The 20,821-nt window shown below is 43.0% G+C and overlaps 1 protein-coding gene across 1 annotated transcript in view; it reads right to left on the reverse strand.

Moving 5' to 3' along the window:
* The window catches only part of il17re (interleukin 17 receptor E), a 64,654-nt gene that overhangs the window by 11,000 nt on the left and 32,833 nt on the right, over window positions 1-20,821 (reverse strand). Inside the window, exons 7-11 of the mRNA XM_033037160.1 lie at window positions 17,660-17,716; window positions 16,933-16,999; window positions 13,725-13,897; window positions 10,181-10,228; window positions 5,845-5,890 (exon numbers count right to left, since the gene is read on the reverse strand). Coding sequence (XP_032893051.1) covers window positions 5,845-5,890; window positions 10,181-10,228; window positions 13,725-13,897; window positions 16,933-16,999; window positions 17,660-17,716 — 391 coding nt within the window. The remainder of the gene's footprint in view (window positions 1-5,844; window positions 5,891-10,180; window positions 10,229-13,724; window positions 13,898-16,932; window positions 17,000-17,659; window positions 17,717-20,821) is intronic.

The raw sequence follows: 20,821 nt of genomic DNA on the forward strand, positions 1-20,821 counted from the left end.
TAACTTGGCATCATGTTTGGCACGGACATTGTGCCTGATCCTGTGCTGTGCTGTTCTATATTCTAAATAATAGCAGCAGTCCATGGTGAATGAGAAATCTAGACAGATGGGACACTGATGTAAGATTCAGTGCAGGAGATTTAGGAATGACAGATGGACAGAATGTTTTATACATAGAGCCACGAGGCAGCGGAATGTAATTAACCTACAATTGTGATGAGGAATAGTCTAAAGGGTTAATGTGGCATTGACTATTGTTCTGGCATTTCTCTGCTCATTCCATATACAATAGACAATAGGTGCAGGAGTAGGCCATACAGCCCTTCAAGCCTGCACCGCCATTCAATGTGATCAAGGCTGATCATCCACAATCAGTTTCCCGTTCCTGCCTTCTCCCCATATCCCCTGATCACTATCTTCAAGAACCCTATCTAGCTCTCTTGAAAGTTTCCAGAGTACTGGCCTCCACCGCCCTCTGAGGCAGAGAATTCCACACTCACAACTCTCTGTGTAAAAAAGTGTTTCCTCATCTCAGTTCTAAAGGGTTTACCCCTTATTCTTAAACTATGGCCCCTGGTTCTGGACTCCCCCAACATCAGGAACATGTTTCCTGCCTCTAGCGTGTCCAAACCCTTAATAATCTTATATGTTTCAATAAGATATCCTTTCATCTTTCTAAATTACAGCCGCTCCATTCTCTCAGCATATGACAGTCCCGCCATCCTGGGAATGAACCTTGTGAACCTTCGCTGCACTCCCTCAATAGCAAGAATGTCCTTTCTCAAATTTGGAAACCTAAACTGCACTCAATACTCCAGGTGTGGTCTCACCAGGGCCATGTACAACTGCAGAAGGATATCTTTGCTCTTAAACTCCTCTTGTTATGAAGGCCCACATGCCATTAGCTTTCTTCATTACCTGCTGTACCTGCATGCTTACTTGACTTACTTTTATTGACTGATGAACAAGGACCCCCAGATCCCGTTGTACTTCCCCTTTTCCCAACTTGACACCATTTAGATAATAATCTTCCTTCCTATTCTTGCTACCAAAGTGGTTAATCTCATATTTATCCACATTAAACTGCATCTGCCATGCATCTGCCCACTCACCCAACCTGTCCAAGTCACCCTGCATTCTTATAGCATCCTCCTCACGGTTCACACTGCCACCCAGCTTTATGTCATCTGCTATTTCATTTATAGTAAACCTCTGTATGTAACACCAAACCCACCATTGCCACAATGACACATCCGGCATCTGGCACAGATGAAAGGTCGGTCAGGATAGTCAAAGGAGCTCTCAAGAAACAAGTTCTTGAAAAGAATTCAAAATTCAGAACGTCACAATAGCTAGCTAGTTTCTTACTGAAATATTGTCCCACGCCACAATCTACCACAGGGTATACACCAGCTGTACTTCTCATGGAAAAAAAGCTGAGAACTAGATTGAGTGTGGTTCTACCTAACCTGCCTCCTGAGGTTGAACGCAAACAATGTGATCAGATTCGTCATTATGGTGGAAGTCAAAAAGAATGTGGGTTCAATACACATGATCAGATTTGTGTTCTCACCCCATCTTACAAAGCAAACAAATAGGAGGCGAGGACAGTAGTTGAAGTGTGTGGCACCAGGAGGTAGAAATTGGAGGACATGTTCGAAGTGTGTACATAAACCACATGATCCCAGCAAGGGATGAACAAGGCGGTACAAGAGCAAAGCATAGATGAAGAAGTAGATCTGTTAGACTTTGGTATTATTCCAAGTTCAGATGTAAGATGAGAATCTCCAAAGAAAGTGGAGACAAAGGTAAATGAATGTGAACTTAACTCTTATTCAGAACCACAAGCTACACTCCCTCTAAACCACTCAGGAGATCAGGAAGAGCGTGTAAACCAGTCATCAGATTAAATTTATAAAATGATTCTGGTCTGGCTAATTTACGTTATTTTCTTTTCCAACGGGAGAGCAATGTAGTGTATATAATAGTGTATATAATAGTGTATATAATAGTGTATATAATGGTAACTGAATAGATGCCCATTTTGTTAAATGCTTGGAGTCTGGTAAGCAAGACACTGGATTCCAAGTACAAACTATTGCATAGAACAGGACTGGACAAGAGATGTACTGCAATGAGTTCAAACCCTGGATTTCAACCTGTATAGTGTATAGACGGTAGGTCACTTGCTTCTCAAACCAGGCAAAGGCCAATCACTCTCAAAGTCTAAAGAAGGGTTCCAACCCAAAACGTCACATATGCACGTTCTCCAGAGATACTGCCTGACCCGCTGAGTTACTCCAGCACCATGCGTCACTCTCAGAAGTCTGCAGACAGATGTAAAATTCTCTTGGGGTCTTGGGAATTACATATTGAATAGGAATCATAGACACAAAATGCTGGAGTAACTCAATCGGACAGGCAGCATCTCTGGAGAGAAGGAATGGGTGACGTTTCGGTCGAGACCCTTCTTTACACGACTATGAAAAGGAATCACTTGGATGGTAAAAATGCTTCCCCTCAAAAATAGTGACTGAAGCTTTCATTCGCTTAAATGTGACCATTAGCTTCAATGCTCTGGTACATTTTCTATTTCAAAACCTTTTAGAGTTTATTTTACAGTTTTTTTTGTCTCTATGTGTATGCTCTTGAAGGCCCTGCCAGGAATTGGAGATTAACAGCAAGAGACCTGGAGGTGCGTGGGATTGTGAGGGATGGTGAATGACAGTAGGCTTGTCAGGACAATAAGCGGCGCAACATGATACCCACACGAGACACCCTTACCCAATATCCAGGTCAGTTTATGGGAAGCGAGTCAAAGCGCTTAGTTATATATTATATAACAAGGGCCGACGGGCAGACCTTCCTGAGAAACAGGTTTATTTTAATTCCGCCTGAATGCTGAATCACTTAACCTCCCCCTCACACACGTAAAACAGAGAATTGCACATGCTGGTTATTATGCACGAGGACACAAAGTGCCGGAGTAACTCAGTGGGGGAGGACCATAGACCTCTGTAAGGGAGGACCATAGTTCAGGTTCCTTCTGTTGCTGGACTTTTGGGGGGGGGGGGGGGGGTTTGAGTGTGGTGTAGACACACCACAAATGAGGGATAGGATAGCACCCCAGGGGGCCACATGAGTGGCAAAGATGCCGGGTTACCGGGTATAATGATATTTCAGTGAACACTACCAAATACAACACTAATGAATGAAACATAGAAAGTAGGTGCAAGAGGAGGCCATTCAGCCCTTCATTGTGATCATGGCTGATCGTCCCCAATCATTAACCCATGCCTGCCTTCTCTCCATATCCCTTGATTCCACTAGCCCAGGGGTGGGGAACCTGCGGCCTTCCAGGCCATTAAGTGCGGCCTTTTGAATGAATCCAATATTTGTAGAACAAAATCCTTTTATTTTTATTACAAGTTTTTGTTTGTCTTTTATTATTTTAATTTTATTCTTAAAATGAACGTATTTAAAATACCAAAAAGCAAAAGAAGATTCAACTAAATAATCCTCCCCGACTGACAGCCACAATTAAAACATTAATAAGTCATGAGGGCTATTTTAACAAAATAATGTATATTTTGAAGTGTATCTAGTTTAAATTTCTTGGATGCGGGCTTATTAGATTACAGCTAACTTGATGCAGCTTTCCAACATGAAAAGGTTCCCCACCCCTGCACTAGCCCCTAGAGCTCGATCTAATGCCCCTGTCCCACTTAGAAAACCTGAACGGAAACCTCTGGAGACTTTGCGCCCCACTCAAGGTTTCCGTGCAGTTCCCGGAGGTTGCAGGTGGTTGCCGGAGGTTGCAGGTAGTGGAAGCAGGTAGGGAGACTGACAAAAACCTCCGGGAACCGCACGGAAACCTTGGGTGGGGCACAAAGTCTCCAGAGGTTTCCGTTCAGGTTTCCTAAGTGGGACAGGGGCATAACTTAAATCCATCCTGTGATTTAGCCTCCACTGCCCTCTGTGGCAGGGAATTCCACAAATTCACAACTCTGGGTGAAAAAGTTTTTTCTCACCTCAGTCTTAAATGGCCTCCCCTTTATTCTAAGACTGTGGCCCCTGGTTCTGGACTCGCCCAACATTGGGAACATTTTTTCCTGCATCTAGCTTGTCCAGTCCTTTTATAATTTTATATTTCTATAAGATATCCCCTCATCCTTCTAAACTCCAGCGAATACAAGCCTAGTCTTTTCAATCTTTCCTCATATGACAGTCCTGCCATCCCAGGGATCAATCTTGTGAACCTACGCTGCACTGCCTCAATCACATGGATGTCCTTCCTCAAATTAGGAAACCAAAACTGTACGCAATACTCCAGATGTGGTCTTACCAGAGCCCTATACAACTGCAGAAGAACCTCTCTACTCCTATGCTAAAATCCTCTTGTTATGAAGGCCAACATTCCATTAGCTTTCTTCACTGCCTGCTGTACCTGCAGCCCAAATTCCAGTGACAAGGACACCCAGGTCTCACTGTACCTTCCCCTTGCCTAACCTAACCCCATTGAGGTAACAATCTGCCCCCTTGTTTTTGCCACCAAAGTGGATAACCTCACATTTATCTATATTATATTGCATCTGCCATACATCTGCCCACTCACTCAACCTGTCCAGGTCACCCTGCAACCTCGTAAAATCCTCTTCACAGTTTACACTGCCACCCAGCTGTGTGTCATTCGCAAACTTGCTAGTGTTGCTCCTAATTCCCTCTTCAAAATCATTAATATATATGGTAAACAGTTGCGGCCCCAACGCCGAGCCTTGCGGCACTCCACTCGCCACTGCCTGCCATTCTGAAAAGGACCCGTTCAATCCTACTCTTGGCTTCCTGTCTGTCAACCAATTTTCTATCCACGTCAACACCCTACCCCCAATACCATGTGCTCTAATTTTAGTCACCAGACTCCCGTGCAGGACCTTATGAAAGGCTTTCTGAAAGTCTAGATACACCACATCCATTGGCTCCCCTTCATCCATTTTACTTGTCACATCCTCAAAAAATTCCAGAAGATTAGTCAAGCATGATTCTCCTTTCATAAATCCATGCTGACTTGAACTAATCCTTTGCCTGCTATACAAATGCCCTATTATTACCTCTTTAATAATTGACTCTAGCATCTTTCCCACCACCAAAGTCAGGCTAACTGGTCTGTAATTCCCCGCTTTCTCTCTCGCTCCTTTCTCAAAAAGTGGGATAACATTAGCTATCCTCCAATCCACAGGAACTGATCCTGAATCTATTGAACATTGGAAAATGATCACCAATGTGTCCATTATTTCTAGAGTCACCTCCCTGAGGACCCTGGGATGCAGACCATCAGGCCCAGGGGATTTATCATCCTTCAGTCCCATTAGCCTCCCTAATACTATTTCTCGCCTAATGAAAATTTCTTTCAGTTCCTCTACCCCCTTAGATCCTCTGTCCTCCAGTACTTCTGGGAGATTGTTTGTGTCTTCCTTAGTGAAGACAGATCCGAAGTACCTGTTCAACTCTTCTGCCATTGCATGTATAGTTGCTGAGCATGTCGGAAGAATTTTTACACAGTTTTCATTTTGTACATATTTCTTTAATTCTAAATAAAGTTTATTTTGATTAATTAAAATGAAACTCAGAGAGTCAGGCAGCATCTCTGGAGAACAAAGATAGGCAACGTTTCAGGTTGAGACCCTTCATCGTTTTTTTGTCTCGACCCAAATCATCACCTGTTCAAGTTCTCCAGAGATGCTGCCTGACCTGCTGAGTTACTCCAGCACTTTGTGTCCTTTCCCTCCTCACATATGCTCATTTCAAAAAGTTCGATCAGCAATCTTAAACAAAAGTCTCACACACCTGGCTTGTTTCGGCATTCAACGTGGCTGCTGTTTTTGTACTTAAACTGCAAAAGAACAAAGAGATAACGTTATGTATGTCCTGACTACAAATTGAAGGTAATTGAGTCCAAAATAAATACTTGAAACAATTACTGTGCTTAAAAATAATTTTCATGGATGATCTGAAATTGCACACTCTTTGACAAGCGAGTTATTCCAATCCAATCCAACTTTATTTGTTAAGCACTTAAAAACAACCAATGTTGACCAAAGTGCTGTACAGAAGAATAAACAAGACATCATAAACAGACAACATAACAGCTCACATGAGGCGCAAAAATTACATATGGAATACAACAATAAATTAAAAGACATAAAACATGAGTAAAAATAATAGCCACTCAATAAAAGCAATCAAAATAAGAAATTAAATCAAGTAAATAAAGTCGACATCTTACTGGGTATCAAAGGCCACGGAGAAGAGATGGGTTTTAAGAAGTGATTTAAAAACAGACAGAGAAGAGGCCTGTTTAATGTGGAGAGGCAGATCATTCCATAATTTGGGTGCCGACACAGCAAAGGCACGGTCCCCTCTGAGCTTCCGCTTAGTTTTAGGCCCACTCAGGAGCAGGTGATTATCTGACCTGAGAGAGCGGGCGGGTGTATAAGGGTGTAGAAGCTCAGATAGGTAGGGCGGGGCAAGACCATTCAGGGATTTAAAAGCAAATAAAATAATTTTTAAATGGATCCTAACCGGTGGAGTGAGGCTAAAATGTGAGAAATGTGCTCATGTTTACGTGTGCCAGTTAAAAGACGTACAGCTGCATTCTGTACCATCTGGAGACGGGCGATGGAGGACCCACTAACCCCCACATACAGTGCATTGCAGTAATCCAGCCGAGTGGTAACAAAGTGCTGCCTTGACAGAATTGGCTTTATTTTGGCCAGCTGCCTCAAATGGAAAAAGCTTGATTTAACAACAGCCTTGATCTGACTGTCAAATTTAAGCTCAGGGTCCACTTTAACCCCTAGGTTTGTGATGCTTGGTCTGATATACTGGGCCAGGGAGCCCAGGTCTACAGGGGGGGTCCCAGTGGTGCCACCAAAAACCATTACTTCCGTCTTTTTATCATTAAAATTTAAAACGTTCAGAGCCATCCAGGCCTTTATGTCGTTGAGACACTCAAGTAACAGTCCGACAGAGCGTTCATCCTTCTTTTTAAGAGGCACATAAATCTGACTGTCGTCTGCATAAAAGTGGAATGAAATTCCGTGCTTCCTGAGTTATTATAGAGATTATTATAGAGATACAGCACGGAATCAGGCCCTTCAGCTCACCGAGTCCACGCCAACCCAATGACCCCGTACACTAGCACTACCCTACACACTAGGGACAATTTTACAACTTAAAGCCAATTAAACAATAAACATGTATGTCTTCGGAGTGTGGGAGGAAACCGGAGCACCCAAAGAAAACCAACGCAGTCACGGGGTGAACGTACAAACTCCGTACAGACAGCATCCGTAGTCAGGATCAAACCTGGGTCTCTGGAGCTGTGAGCAGCAGCCCTACCCCTGCTCCACTGTGCCACCCTAAACCTAGTTCCTAATTCTGAAATCATTGCTGGTTCAGTACGATTGCACCAGATTGGATCCCTGTGTTTAAAGACCCTTTGAATGTTTCCAGATAAATGCACTAAAGGGGAATCTGGATTAGCGACTATAAAAGACATAAGTGCATGTTTTTACTTACTCAACATAAAATGACTCGTGATGTGTAATTTGGGTTTAACATGGTGATGGGTACTGTCTGAGTAATATTCTGGTCATTCGCCATATTATCTCATCTCAATGCAAATACTAATTCCCACCCAGATTGTTAAGGGCTTGGACACGCTAGAGGCAGGAAACATGTTCCCGATGTTGGGGGAGTCCAGAACCAGGGGCCACAGTTTAAGAATAAGGATTAAGCCATTTAGAATGGAGACGAGGAAACACTTTTTCTCACGGAGAGTTGTGAGTCCGTGGAATCTTCTGTCTCAGAGGGTGGTAGAGACAGGTTCTCTGGATGCTGTCAAGAGAGCTAGATATGGCTCTTAAAAATAGCAGTCGGGGGACATGGGGAGAAGGTAGGAACGGGTGCTGATTGTGGATGATCAGCCATGATCACATTGAATGGCGGTGCTGGCTCAAAGAGCCAAATGCCCTACTCCTGCACCTATTGTCTATTGTCCAACATATCCCACCCTGAAGTCTATTTTGAGTAAATATAGACATATTTGAACAACATTAACCAGAAATGGTGGAAATGTTTTGCTGTATTATTAAAGCTTTATTTCAGACACAGGTCCATATAACACATCAAACAGTACAAAGAATTACAAAGATACATTAAAAAATTGCATATTAGCCTAAAATATATATAAGCTATTGCACCAATGCCGTCTTAGCCTAGAAGTGAATCTATAGCATCTTTTCAGAGGGCTGACTAGGGCTTCAATTATGTGGTTCTCTGATTTGTCCAGGTGACACATAAAACTAAACACCCGTGACAATACTAAACCAACAACAACATCAATGAAGAAACAAGGAAATGCAGATGTTGGTATACAAAAGAATGCTGGGAGTAGCCCAATGGGTCAGTCAGCACCTCAGAGGAACATGGATAGGTGACGTTTTGGGATGGGACCCGAAAATGTTGCCATGGCATGCATGCAATAACTAACAACACTGCTGTGATGAATGGGTATTTCTCAATAAAAATTCTTAATAAAAATTGAAATTAATCCTGATTTACCTGCCTTTGATTGTACTTCGAATCATGGAAAGATTTTCACACAGGAGGCCATTCAGCCCATCATGTCCATGGTAGTTCTCTACCAGAGCAGCTCTCTAGTTCCACCCACTGGCCCTTTCCAATAGCTGTGCATAGTTTCTCTACAATATCTTTAATCCACTTCCTCCATAAAAGCCACAATGGAACGTGCCTCCGCCACATCCACAGCAGTGCGTTCCAGATTCCAACCACAATAAAAATTGCTTTCATTTTATTTCTCGACAGCTTTCTCGACTCTCTAGAATGCCCCCTAGTTTAGGAAACAAACTTACTGATCATGCCTTGTACATTCTCATCCAAATCGTTGACTATTGATAACAAAATGGGCCCTGCAGTGATCCCAGTAGCACACCTCCAATCCGAAAAATACCCTTCCACTATCTCCCTCTGCTTCCCACCATCAAGCCAGTAATGGGCTTTATGCAATTTGCTAGCTCTCCCTAGATCCATTGAATCTAGCCTATCAGGTGGGACCTTGTCAAAGGCCTTGGTAACATTTGTATAGACAACATCCAGCACTTTGTTCTCATGAATCTTCTTCATTGGTTCAAAAATTATAGGAGCAGAATTAGGCCATCTGACCCATTGTCTACACCATTCAATCATGGCTGATCTACTTTGCCCTCTCAACCCTATTCTCCTGCCTTTTCCCCATAACCCCGGGCATCCATACTAATCAAGAAGCTATCAATCTCCATCTTAAGAATATTCATTGACGGTCTCCACAGCCGTCTGTGGCAATGAATTCCACAGATTCACCACCCTCTGACTAAAGATATTCCTCCCCATCTCCTTTCTAAAGGCACATCCTTTTATTCTGAGCTGACCTCTTGGCTACCTCTTCAAGAAACTCCAACAGATTTGTGAGACTATTTCCCACACAAAAACCCATCATCCTAGTCTATCCAAATACTGGTAGATCCCGTCCCTCAGAATCCCCTCCAGTGACCTCCCCACCACTGATATCAGGTTCACCGGCTTCGTTCCTCAGCTTATCTTTGCTGCCCTTCTTAAAGAACAGAGCAACATTAACCACTCAGCAGTTCTCCGGAATTCATCTGTAGCTAGGGATGAAGCAAATATAACATCTCCCACTAATGCTACCCTATTATTCTTACAGCTATCTGTGACATCCACGTCACCTCTAATTTCTGTTAACTATTGAGAGCCTATATAATACGGATCCATCAAAGTGATCATCCACTTCTTGTTTAAAGGGCCCCCGAGCCAAAATTCATTGACCTATCCATTCTCTGCACAGATGCTGCTTCACTCATTGTTCCAGCCCTTTGTATTTTGCTCAACCTTCCTGTATCTGTTGTATTCCCTTCGTGTTTCTAAATTCTACTCGTATAATCTCATCGGACACTGTCTCAAGAATATCCTCATTGAAGCACTGTTGTTAAGTCTTCCCTCATTGAAAAGGCAAAACCTCCTTCTCTCCCACCTATACTCATATCATTTCAGAAGCATCTGTACCCCGAAACAAAGTTGCAGTTCTTTTAATCAGCAAGATTACCTTGATACACATCTGAGAATGTTTGTCAACACTTCCAAACACGTAACCCTGTGAAATAGAGGAAAATAAATTATCAATTATTATTTTAAGTGAATGATTGGAGCATTTACATTATTCCAACTGGATCACCAAATCTAAACAGATTGTGTCCAAATAACAGTTGACTCTCAACTTTACTTTTAGCAACAGTGTGGAAACAGGCCCCTCGGCCCGCCGAGTCCGTGCCGACCAATGATCACCCCATACTCTAACACTATCCTACACACGAGGGACAACTTTACAATTTTACCAAAGCCAACTAACCTACAAAACCTGTACGTCTTTTGAATGTGGGAGGAAACCGGAGCACCCGGATAAAACCCACTCGGTCATTAACTCCTGTGCTATTTCTGTGCCAAATCAATACTCCAAAGTGTTACTTTCTTTGTCTGATTACTTGAAAAACTGCTGTACTTTTCAACATTTTTATAATGAGGGAGTAATTTAATTTTGCTGGGGTTACAGATACCTGTACCAATATTTTTATTTCAATTTTAAAATTAAATTGATAACCCTAATCCAATTCCAACCTCCACTCCTCTGTGCTTAATGGAGGTGTGACAGAAGACAGATCAGCCATGTAAATATAATTGAGAGGCAGTCTCTAGAGATAACCCACTCTACAATTTAACCACAGTGAGCTGGATTTACCAAGGCTCAGAAATTCCAACAAAAGAATGGAGAATTTTGAAGAGAAGGAAAAGTTAAATACATTTCTTGGCAGCTTTGACGAGCACTAAACCTGGGAATGTGACTTGTCTGGCTGTCTGAGGATTTCAGGGAGGGGACTTAGTTTATTTTATTTTATTTTAGTTTTGTTTAGAGACACAATGCCTGAATAGGCCCTTCAGCCCACTGAGTCTGCGCCGACAAGCGGTCCCTGTATACTAGCACTCTCCTACACACACTTCGCAATCTTCACCAAAGCCAATTAACCTACAAACCTGTACCATCTTTGGAGTGTGGAAGGAATAAGTTCACCCCGGGAAAACCCACACGGAGAACGTACAAACTCCATTCCGACAGCACCCTTAGTCAGGATTGAACCCGGTTTTTTAGTGTTGTAAGGCAGCAACTCCACCGCCGCATCACCATGACTTGCTACTTATACAATGAAGGCCCTATACTGCACTGAGCCTCACTCATCAGGAGCCAGCTTCAGAAGCCTACTGTAGGTAAATGCAGGGAAGAAGGGGTTTGTGGATCCTGCTCTTTGAGGCACAGAGTAGATATGGCCTTCGGGCTATTGGTTGTGCATAACTGGGCTCTGTTAATGTACTTTTGGTCAATACTTGGAAACTTTAAAGTTAGGGTACAACGTAACATAGCAGACAAGGTAGAAGACTCCTTTCCAAATGGCTGACCAATGGATCTCGAGATGCATCTCCAAATCCCACCACCGAATTTAAATTTATCTAGTCGTAAACTTGGAATGTAACCCCAATATCAGTGATTGAGATCAGATTGTCACAAAAATTTTCATTATGCCTTCAGAAAATCCTTTCACTGCCAATGACCACCAATCCACCAATGTAGTTGACTCGTGAATGCCTTCAGAAATCTCTATTCTAAAATTGGTTTCCATAAAGTCAGAATCTTGCGGAAAAATGCTGCCCAGATTTGACAGTGATCAATTAATCACACAAGTATCGTTCTTGAGTGGCGCAGCTGGTAGAGCAGAGCCTTATTGCACAAGAGACTCCTCTGCTGCTGTCTGCGTTCTCCCTGTGAACGCGTGGGTTTCCTTCGTGTGCTCCTGTTTCCTCCCACATCCCAAAGGCATGAGGATTTGTAGGTTAATTGGCCGCTGTAAAATTGCCCCTTGCGTGTAAGGAGTGTTTGTGAAAGTGGGATAACATAAAACTAGTGTGATGGTCTGTGTTGGCTCACTGGGCCAAAGTGCCTGTTTCAATGCTATCTCTCTTTAAACTACAATGGTCTTTCAGATACAAGCTTTTGCTCTTAAGAAGTTTTGGGTTAACACAAAGCTGTCATTTAGCACAGATGATCACTGGTCGGTATAGCCTTGATGGGCCAAATGGCCCGTTTTCATTGAATTGAATTAAATACATATTATTAGCCAAATATGTATACATACAAGGGATTTGCCTTGGTGTTTTGCTCGCAAGTAACAACACAATATACACTAGACAATTAAAAATAAAACATTATAATTTAAACACGTGAAGAATTAAATAAAATACCAGAGCAAAAGGTGGCTACAGACTTTTGGTTGGTGAGTAGGGCTACTGATCGTGGAAAAAAAGCCATTTTTATATCTGGCTGTGGCAGCTTTGACAGTCCAGAGTCGCCTTCCAGAGGGAAGTGCTTCAAAGAGTTTGTGGCCAGGGTGAGAGGGGTCAGAGATCATCTTGCCCGCTCGTTTCTTGGCCATTGCAGTGTACAGTTTGTCGATGGGGGAAAGGTTGCAGCCAACAACCTTCTCAGCTGATCGAACGATGCGCTGCAGCCTCCGGATGTCGTGCTTGGTGGCCGAGCCAAACCAGACCATGATAGGGACATGTAGCTCTAAACTAAACTAAACATAGCCTGCAAGCTGTACTAGCAAATCAAATATTGAGGCAAAATGCATGCTTTAGTAATTCCGGGAGTTAAAATTGGATTAAATTAGGATCACTGTTATTCTGGTATTATATTTCATTGCTGTTTATAAGTGAGCTGGAAATGTCAACTGTGAAACAACAACTGATACTTTTGTTTGAAATTCCATTAACTTGATCAAATATATTGATGGAATTCACAGTTGCAGAATAGTTTATTCCCTAACGTTCCAGCTGAACATATCTCTGCCACTAAATTAAACACTACGTCAAGCAGATGAATCAATAGTTGTTTAAACAAGGGCCATAAATGTCCCAACAAGCCAAAGTACTATTAATGTTTTTGTTGAGCTAATCCTGAGAATGTACTCGTAAAAGCATTTTATAATAGCCAATCAATGTGAATCCTAGTTCTGTGTTTACATTAGTTTTAGTATTTTCCATGAACTAACACAGACTAAGCTTTAAACAACAAAACACAGCTGAGCAGAGAGGCAATCATCCAAATCATTTTTTCACCTTCTATCTATTATCAGACAAGTGAAGGAAGGAACTGCCTTCCACTGAAGATAAACACTAAATGCTGAGTAACTCAGTGGGACAGGCAACATCTCTGGACAGAAGAAATGGATCACATTTCGGGTTGAGATCGTGTTTGAAGAAGGGTCTCGACCCGAAACGTCATCCATTCTTTCTTCAACCAAATATCTTGTTTCTAAGTTGGAAGTATTATTCATGAATTCCTCTTGTGCAGGGTGTGGTTTTAGCACTGAGGCACTAAATGGGTACACACTACCCAATGACAAAACTAACTGATAAATCGCAGGCTTCTGCCTCTTTATTGCCCATCCATTAAAATTAAAGTCATCCCTCAAACTCTGACATTCACCATTGATGGTAAGATTCCTCCCAATTATTGGTGGCAGCGTGCAGCTTTAACTTACAGTCCTTAAATACTTGGTGGCCGACTCCGCAAACTCCACATAGGATCCATTTGATTTCCAACAGAGAACAGCATCAGGTACAATCAAGCATTTTCCTAGATAACGCACAGCCATATTGTTGCGATGTTGAACCAGGTCCGAGAAATTGCTCGACCTCCAGAGATCAGGACCAACTGTTGAGAAAGGTTCATGGAACAGATTCAAACATTGCCAATCACCAACCTGGTTCACGTTGCTTTCAAAGGCACGTGCTGTGCTGTGAACCTTAGAAGTTGTCAGCATACGAAGAGGCCATTCACTCCATCATGCACAATTAGTACCAATGACATCATTATACTCTTTGTAAGCATGTCCTTAAAATTAGGGCGATTTAGATTGTTCGCCAATGAAACACAGCAGTTGACATTGAATTCCATCCCTGCCAATATACATCTGCCAGAGAAGAAACTTAGCCTGGTCGATTTGCGACCTCGGATGCATCAATGAAGTTGGTTCTTAAATGCCCTCCGAGAGGGTCTTGCAAGCCACAAGGTTGTATATTAGTAGGTAGACAACCTGCCTTTGAGTTTGGACATTACAAAGTTGCTCTCAATCCAGTTGACCTTGCGAAATCCTCCTCAAACACCTGGAGACTGGTGTCCAATTGGGAGACCAATAAAAGCGGTGTCCAATTCTAGATAGATAGATAGACTAAAAGAGACGACACAGACCAGACCAGATAGACGGGTAGACGGAGTGATTGGGTAGAAGGGTAAATGGGTAGATGGGTAGTAAATGGGTAAATGTCCGTAGCGAGTCCGTAGGAGGCCTTAGGCGTCCGTAGATATTTCGTAGCGGTTCGTAATGCCCGTCAAAGGTACTCGGGGCATCAGGTAAGACAGGACATATTTTCAACATGTTGAAAAAGTCCAAGAGTAAAAAAAATAGCCCCAAGTACCTACGGCTGGCTATTACCGTAATTCTCCAAGTTTGAACCAAAGGGAAAACTCGGGAGAATTCGTAAGTAACTCGGGAAAGTGGGACAGGGGCTTTAGATAAATGAGAGACAATAGACAATAGGTGCAGGAATAGGCCATTCGGCCCTTTGAGCCAGCACCGCCATTCAATGTGATCATGGCTGATAGTCTCCAATCAGTACCCCGTTCCTGCCTTCTCCCCATGTCCCCTGACTCCACTATCTTTAAGAGTTCTATATAGCTCTCTTGAAAGTATCCATAGAACCAGCCTCTGAGGCAGAGAATTCCACAGACTCACAACTCTGTGTGAAAAAGTGTTTCCTCATCTCTGTTCTAAATGGTTTGCCCCTTATTCTTAAAATGTGGCCCCTGGTTCTGGACTCCCCCAACATCGGGAACATGTTTCCTGCCTCTAGGTGTCCAAACCCTTAATAATCTTATATGTTTTAATAAGATATCCTCTCATCCTTCTAAATTTCAGAGTATACAAGCCCAGCCGCTCTATTGTCTCAGCATATGACAGTCCTTCCATCCCGGGAATTAACCTTGTAAACCTATGCTGCACTCCTTCAATAGCAAGAATGTCCTTCCTCAAATTTGGAGACCTAAACTGCACACAATACTCCAGGTGTGGTCTCACTAGGGCCCTGTACAACTGCAGAAGGACCTCTTTGCTCCTATACTCAACTCCTCTTGTTATGAAGGTCAACATGCCATTTGTTTTCTTCACTGCCTGCTGTACCTGTATGCTTACTTTCATTGACTGATGAACAAGGAACCCCAGATCCCGTTGTACTTCCCCTTTTCCCAACTTGACACCATTTAGATAATAATCTTCCTTCTTGTTTTTGCTACCAAAGTGGATAACCTCACATTTATCCACATTAAACTGCATCTGCCCACTCACCCAACCTGTCCAAGTCACCCCGCATTCTCATAGCATCCTCCTCACAGCTCACACTGCCACCCAGCTTTGTGTCATCTGCAAATTTGCTAATGTTACATAATCTCTTCATCTAAATCATTAATATATATATATATTGTAAATAGCTGGGGTCCCAGCATCGAGCTTTGCGGTACCCCACTAGTCACTGCCTGCCATTCTGAAAGGGACCCGTTAATCCCTACTCTTTGTTTCCCATCTGCCAATTTTCTATCCATGTCAGCATTCTACCCCCAATACCATGTGCCCTAATTTTGCCCACTAATCTCAGATGTGGGACCTTATCAAATGCTTTCTGAAAGTCCAGGTACACTACATCCACTGGCTCTCCCTTGTACATTTTCCTATTTACATCCTCAAAAAATTCCAAAAGATTAGTCAACCATGATTTCCCCTTCATAAATCCATGCTGACTCGGACCAAACCTGTTACTGCTATCCAGATGTGCCTCTATTTCATCTTTTATGATTGAATCCAGCATCTTCCCCACCACCGATGTCAGGCTAACTGGTCTATAATTCCCCGTTTTCTCTCTCCCGTCTTTCTTAAAAAGTGGGATAACATTAGCTACCCTCCAATTCACAGGAACTGATCCTGAATCTATAGAACATTGGAAAATGATTACCATTGCATTAATGATGTCTAGATCCACTTATTTAAGTACCCTGGGATGCAGACCATTAGGCCCTGGGGATTTATTGGCCTCAGTCCCATTAGTCTACCCAACACCATTTCCTGCCAATGTGGATTTCCTTCAGTTCCTCCGTCACCCCAGATCCTCTGGCCACTAGTATATCAGGAAGATTGTTTATGTACTCCTTAGTGAAGACGGATCCAAAGTACCTGTTCAACACATCTGCCATTTCCTTGTTCCCCATAATAAATCCACCCTTTTCAGTCTCCAAAGGTTCAACTTTGGTCTTAACTAATTTTTTCCTCTTCACATACCTAAAGAAACTTTTACTATCCTCCTTTATATTCTACCTTACCTTCGTACCTCATCTTTTCTCCCCGTATTGCCTTTTTAGTTATCTTCTGTTGCTCTTTAAACATTACCCAATCCTTTGGCTTCCCACTCATCTTTGCTATGTTGTACTTCTTCTCTTTTATTTTTATACTGTCCCCGACTTAGTCAATTAGAGATAGATAGACAAATCTACAGACAGACAGATGGAAGGATAAATAACTAGCCAGTCCCAGTCATTCTCTGGTAATACCAGCGATTAATTTCTAGCCTGTTGTCATCAGGTTTCCCAGTGTTATAATGGTCAAGTGGTGAGAAGTGTAATTAACTTTAATGTGTACTCACAAGCTTCAGGAGCATCAGTGAATGGACAGACTGTTGTCCGGTGGCTATCAGGTCCTGGGTAAAATGCCTAAAGGAACAAAAAACAATCATCGTTCTTTGCTGTTTAAGAAGGAACTGCAGATGCTGGAAAATCGAAGGTACACAAAAATGCAGGAGAAACTCAGCGGGTGCGGCAGCATCTATGGAGTGAAGGAAATAGGCAACGTTTGGGACCGAAACCCCATGCCAGTGTTGCACAGATCCTTTATCTCCACCCACCTGTGAGATGTTCTTTACTGCGAAGGCAAGACAGTTTCAGGAGGGAAATACCCTAAGTAACGAGCTGCCAGAGGAGGTAGTTCAGACAGGTTCTATCATACTTTTTTTCCTTTTTTTTAATTTGGGCAGGTACATGGATAGGATAGGTTTAGTGGGATATGGGCTCCAATGCAGGTAAATGGGACTAGTGTAGATGGGACATGTTGGTCGGAGAGGACAAGTTGGGCCAAAGGGCCTGTTTCCGCACTATATGATTCTATGACTAAACATGGCATTACTGATCTTATCCTCCTCATCCTATCCTGAAGGTTTTTGTTGGAGAATGCAGCTTTGATAATAATCTCTTTGATTTTTGTCCAAACATTTATCCTTATTAATATAATCAGACACAATTTATTAGTCTTAAATGATAGCATAAAGAATCTAAAAATAGGCTTTACTGATATTGGATGGTACTCATTATAGTTACCTCGATACAGAGACAAGGAAGCAGGTAATCATAGGAAAACGTAGATGTAGTGTTAATCTGCAGGGAACACAAGAAGACATTCAAAATGTTACAGATCATGTACAAACCCGTTCACTGAACAAAGTCATCCTAAACTGAAAATGACCAAAGAGTAAATCTGCCTTTTTTTCCCCAACCTAATTATATTGGTCCATGACAAATCCATGCAATGTAACTTCTTATCTAAACTAAGAATGGATAACGCACGAAAGTTTGTATCCAGCAAAAGATTAAAGTAAAGTAAAGCTGCCAATACATTAAACTGTCTCTTAAATTAATGAAAATTATACTGTCAATGTGAGTATAAGTTGGGTCTATGCGAGAAGGCGAATGTTGTATTCCCGAGAATCCTCATGTTAAAGAAAATGGTATTACATAAACAATGGCGTCAATGGGGATAAGCGGGTTATAGGCTACAGAAATTCAGATCTCAGTAACAGGGCTAAGAATACTAAAAGCCTATGTCACATTATTTAATAGAGTATCATTGCACAAGTTTCAGTAGAACCAATTGGATGTCAATATCGATGACAAAATGACAGACTGTGTTCTTAAGAGACAACAGTGATTGATTACCGTGGTGAGGTTACATGAAAACAGTTTTTTTAAATACTTTTCTTTTCAAGACAGCTATTTTTCAGCCTGTCAATTTCCAAAATAGCCTCGAATGCTGAGTTACTCCAGCTACGTCATCGGGTGGCGCAGTACGCGGCAGCCTCGCCAGCAGTTTGTCGGTCATTTAGACTTTTTTTGTTTTGTTAGTATGTCTAAATGTATGTGTTAATGTCTCTAGGTATGTTTTTATGTGGGGGTGGTTGGGGGGGGGGAGAGGGAAATAATTTCCAGTCATTTAGCTCGGTGGAATGCGACTTTTCTCCTAGTCGCATTTTCGCCCTCTCTTGTGGCCTAACAACTTGGATTGGTGCGGCCTTTCCCGGAGACCAGCCAGAGCTTCAGCAGCGGGTGCAGTGCGGACTTCCATCGTGGAGCCAGAAGAAAGGCTCCAATCGCCGGCCTGCTGACTTTAACATCGTGAAGAGCTTCGAGCAGCGGGTGGGGAATGGACTACTACCATCCCGGAGCCAGGGAGCCCTTGCCGGGGATTGCCGGAGAAAAGTTCCGAACGCTGGACTGCCTGCGGCCTATAACATCCTGAAGCCGCGGTCTCCGGTAAGGAAGTGGCCCATTTGGGTTCTCCGAGTGTGTTCCATCGGAGTTTCGATCATCCCGACGAGAGGGCTTGTACATCAGGCCATCCGTAGTGGCCACTACAGAGGATCAAGGCCCCCAAACACCGGTGAACAAAAGGAGGAAGACTGACTGAACTTTATTGCCTTCCATCACAATGATCACTGTGGTGGATGTTTATGTTAATTTCTATCATTCTTTTAATTGTGTTGTGTTCTTTTAATATTGTATGGCTGCATGGTAACACAAATATCACTGTACTTTAATTGGTGCATGTGACAATAAATGTGAACCTGAATCTGGATCTGAATCTGAATCATTTTGTGTCTTCCTCCCTAATTCATCAACCATGATATATCAAAATTGAGCAATGAAAATGCAGAATTACAGAAAACATTCAGAAATATGTATTCAAAATTTCCTTTCAGAATCAGCCATCAGTTTTTATCTCTGCCATAGTCCATCTGGTTTCTATTTAATCGTAAAGAATCTACAACATAAACCTACAAAGATGCAATATCATCCTTTTGTTTTGCATGTTTATAATCCTGCAATCTATTTTCAGCAATTGTTGCATTGCAGATTTCAGATTTATTTGTTTGTTTTACTCCTTTAAAACTAAATGGACCAACTTTAACCATCAATGATATTTGAATCAGATTAGGTTTGTTCAAATGACATTGCCACATCTGACATGATTTGGACTTTAGAGATACAGCGCGGAAGGAAGCTGGCCATTCGGCTCATTGAGTCAGCGCCAACCAACGATCACCCCATACACTAGCACTATCCTACACACTAGGAACAATTTACAATTTCTACCAAAGCCAATTAACCTACAAACCTGCACATCTTTGGAATGTGTGAGGAAACCCGGAGCACCCGGAGAAAACCTAGTTGGTCACGGGGAGAACGAGGATCGCATGCAAAACAAACTCCGTACAGACAGCCCCCGTGGTCAGGATCGAACCCGGGTCTCTGGAGCTGCAAGGCAGCAACTCTACCGCTGCGCCACTGTGGATTTTTGTCACAAGCAACATTTTTCATTGTACCTGGACCTCACGGTACTTGTGCATGTGCACGTGCCAATAAACATGCCCAGTACCACAAGGCCGGCCTTAGGAGGTGCGGGGCCCAATTGGGAAACATCTTCGTAGAAATATAAATAAATAATTACAAATGAGTCACGTGTCGTGAGTAACATGACAATTCGGGTGAGAGTTCCTTTCACAGCGTGTGGGGAGTCTAACCAGGGGTAAAGTTGCGAGGAGGGAATGAGCGTTGAGAAGGAGGGGGTCGGGTTCATGCCAGTAACCCACTCACTCACCGCTGCCACAGCGCTCCGGGCACGGAGCCACCGCATTGTGGCCGGGGAGGGAAGCAGCTTGTGTGGCTACGAGCCGCCTCCATCACCGGCCAGCGGAACCGACTGCCATCTCAGCACCTTCTGCCGGCCCGCTCACCTCTGGCAGTGCTCTCCGTCTGAACAGTGAGGGGACCAGCTCAAGTGTAAAGATCATAGAGCAGAGTGGGTCAGCGGGTGATGGATAACATCACAGCGGGCGGTGAAGCTTACTCCTGTGTCACCGCGAACAAGGGATCAATTGAGGTTACTCGCCCTGACACATGGAGTAAGTTCCACCGCCCACTGTTCTGTTATCCATCGCCCGCTAACCCGCTCTTGAGCTGGATGATCCCCGGCCGACCCCCGCCTTCTCAACTCTCCTGCCCTCCCCGCAACTTTACCCCTGGACAGACTACCCACACGCTCTGAAAGGGCACCCCCCCCCCCCCAGCAGCGCTGTCCTTTTACAGCCGCTTCCCACTTTACAGCCGCTTCCCATCAGCTGCCAGCAATGAGGGATAGACTTGGCTATATATCTCAGTACAGCAACATCATTCTTTATGTTGCTGTACTGAGGGATAACCAAGTCT

The sequence above is a fragment of the Amblyraja radiata genome, chromosome 18 (genome assembly GCF_010909765.2).
Source record: "Amblyraja radiata isolate CabotCenter1 chromosome 18, sAmbRad1.1.pri, whole genome shotgun sequence".
NCBI classification, from domain to species: Eukaryota; Metazoa; Chordata; class Chondrichthyes; order Rajiformes; family Rajidae; genus Amblyraja; species Amblyraja radiata.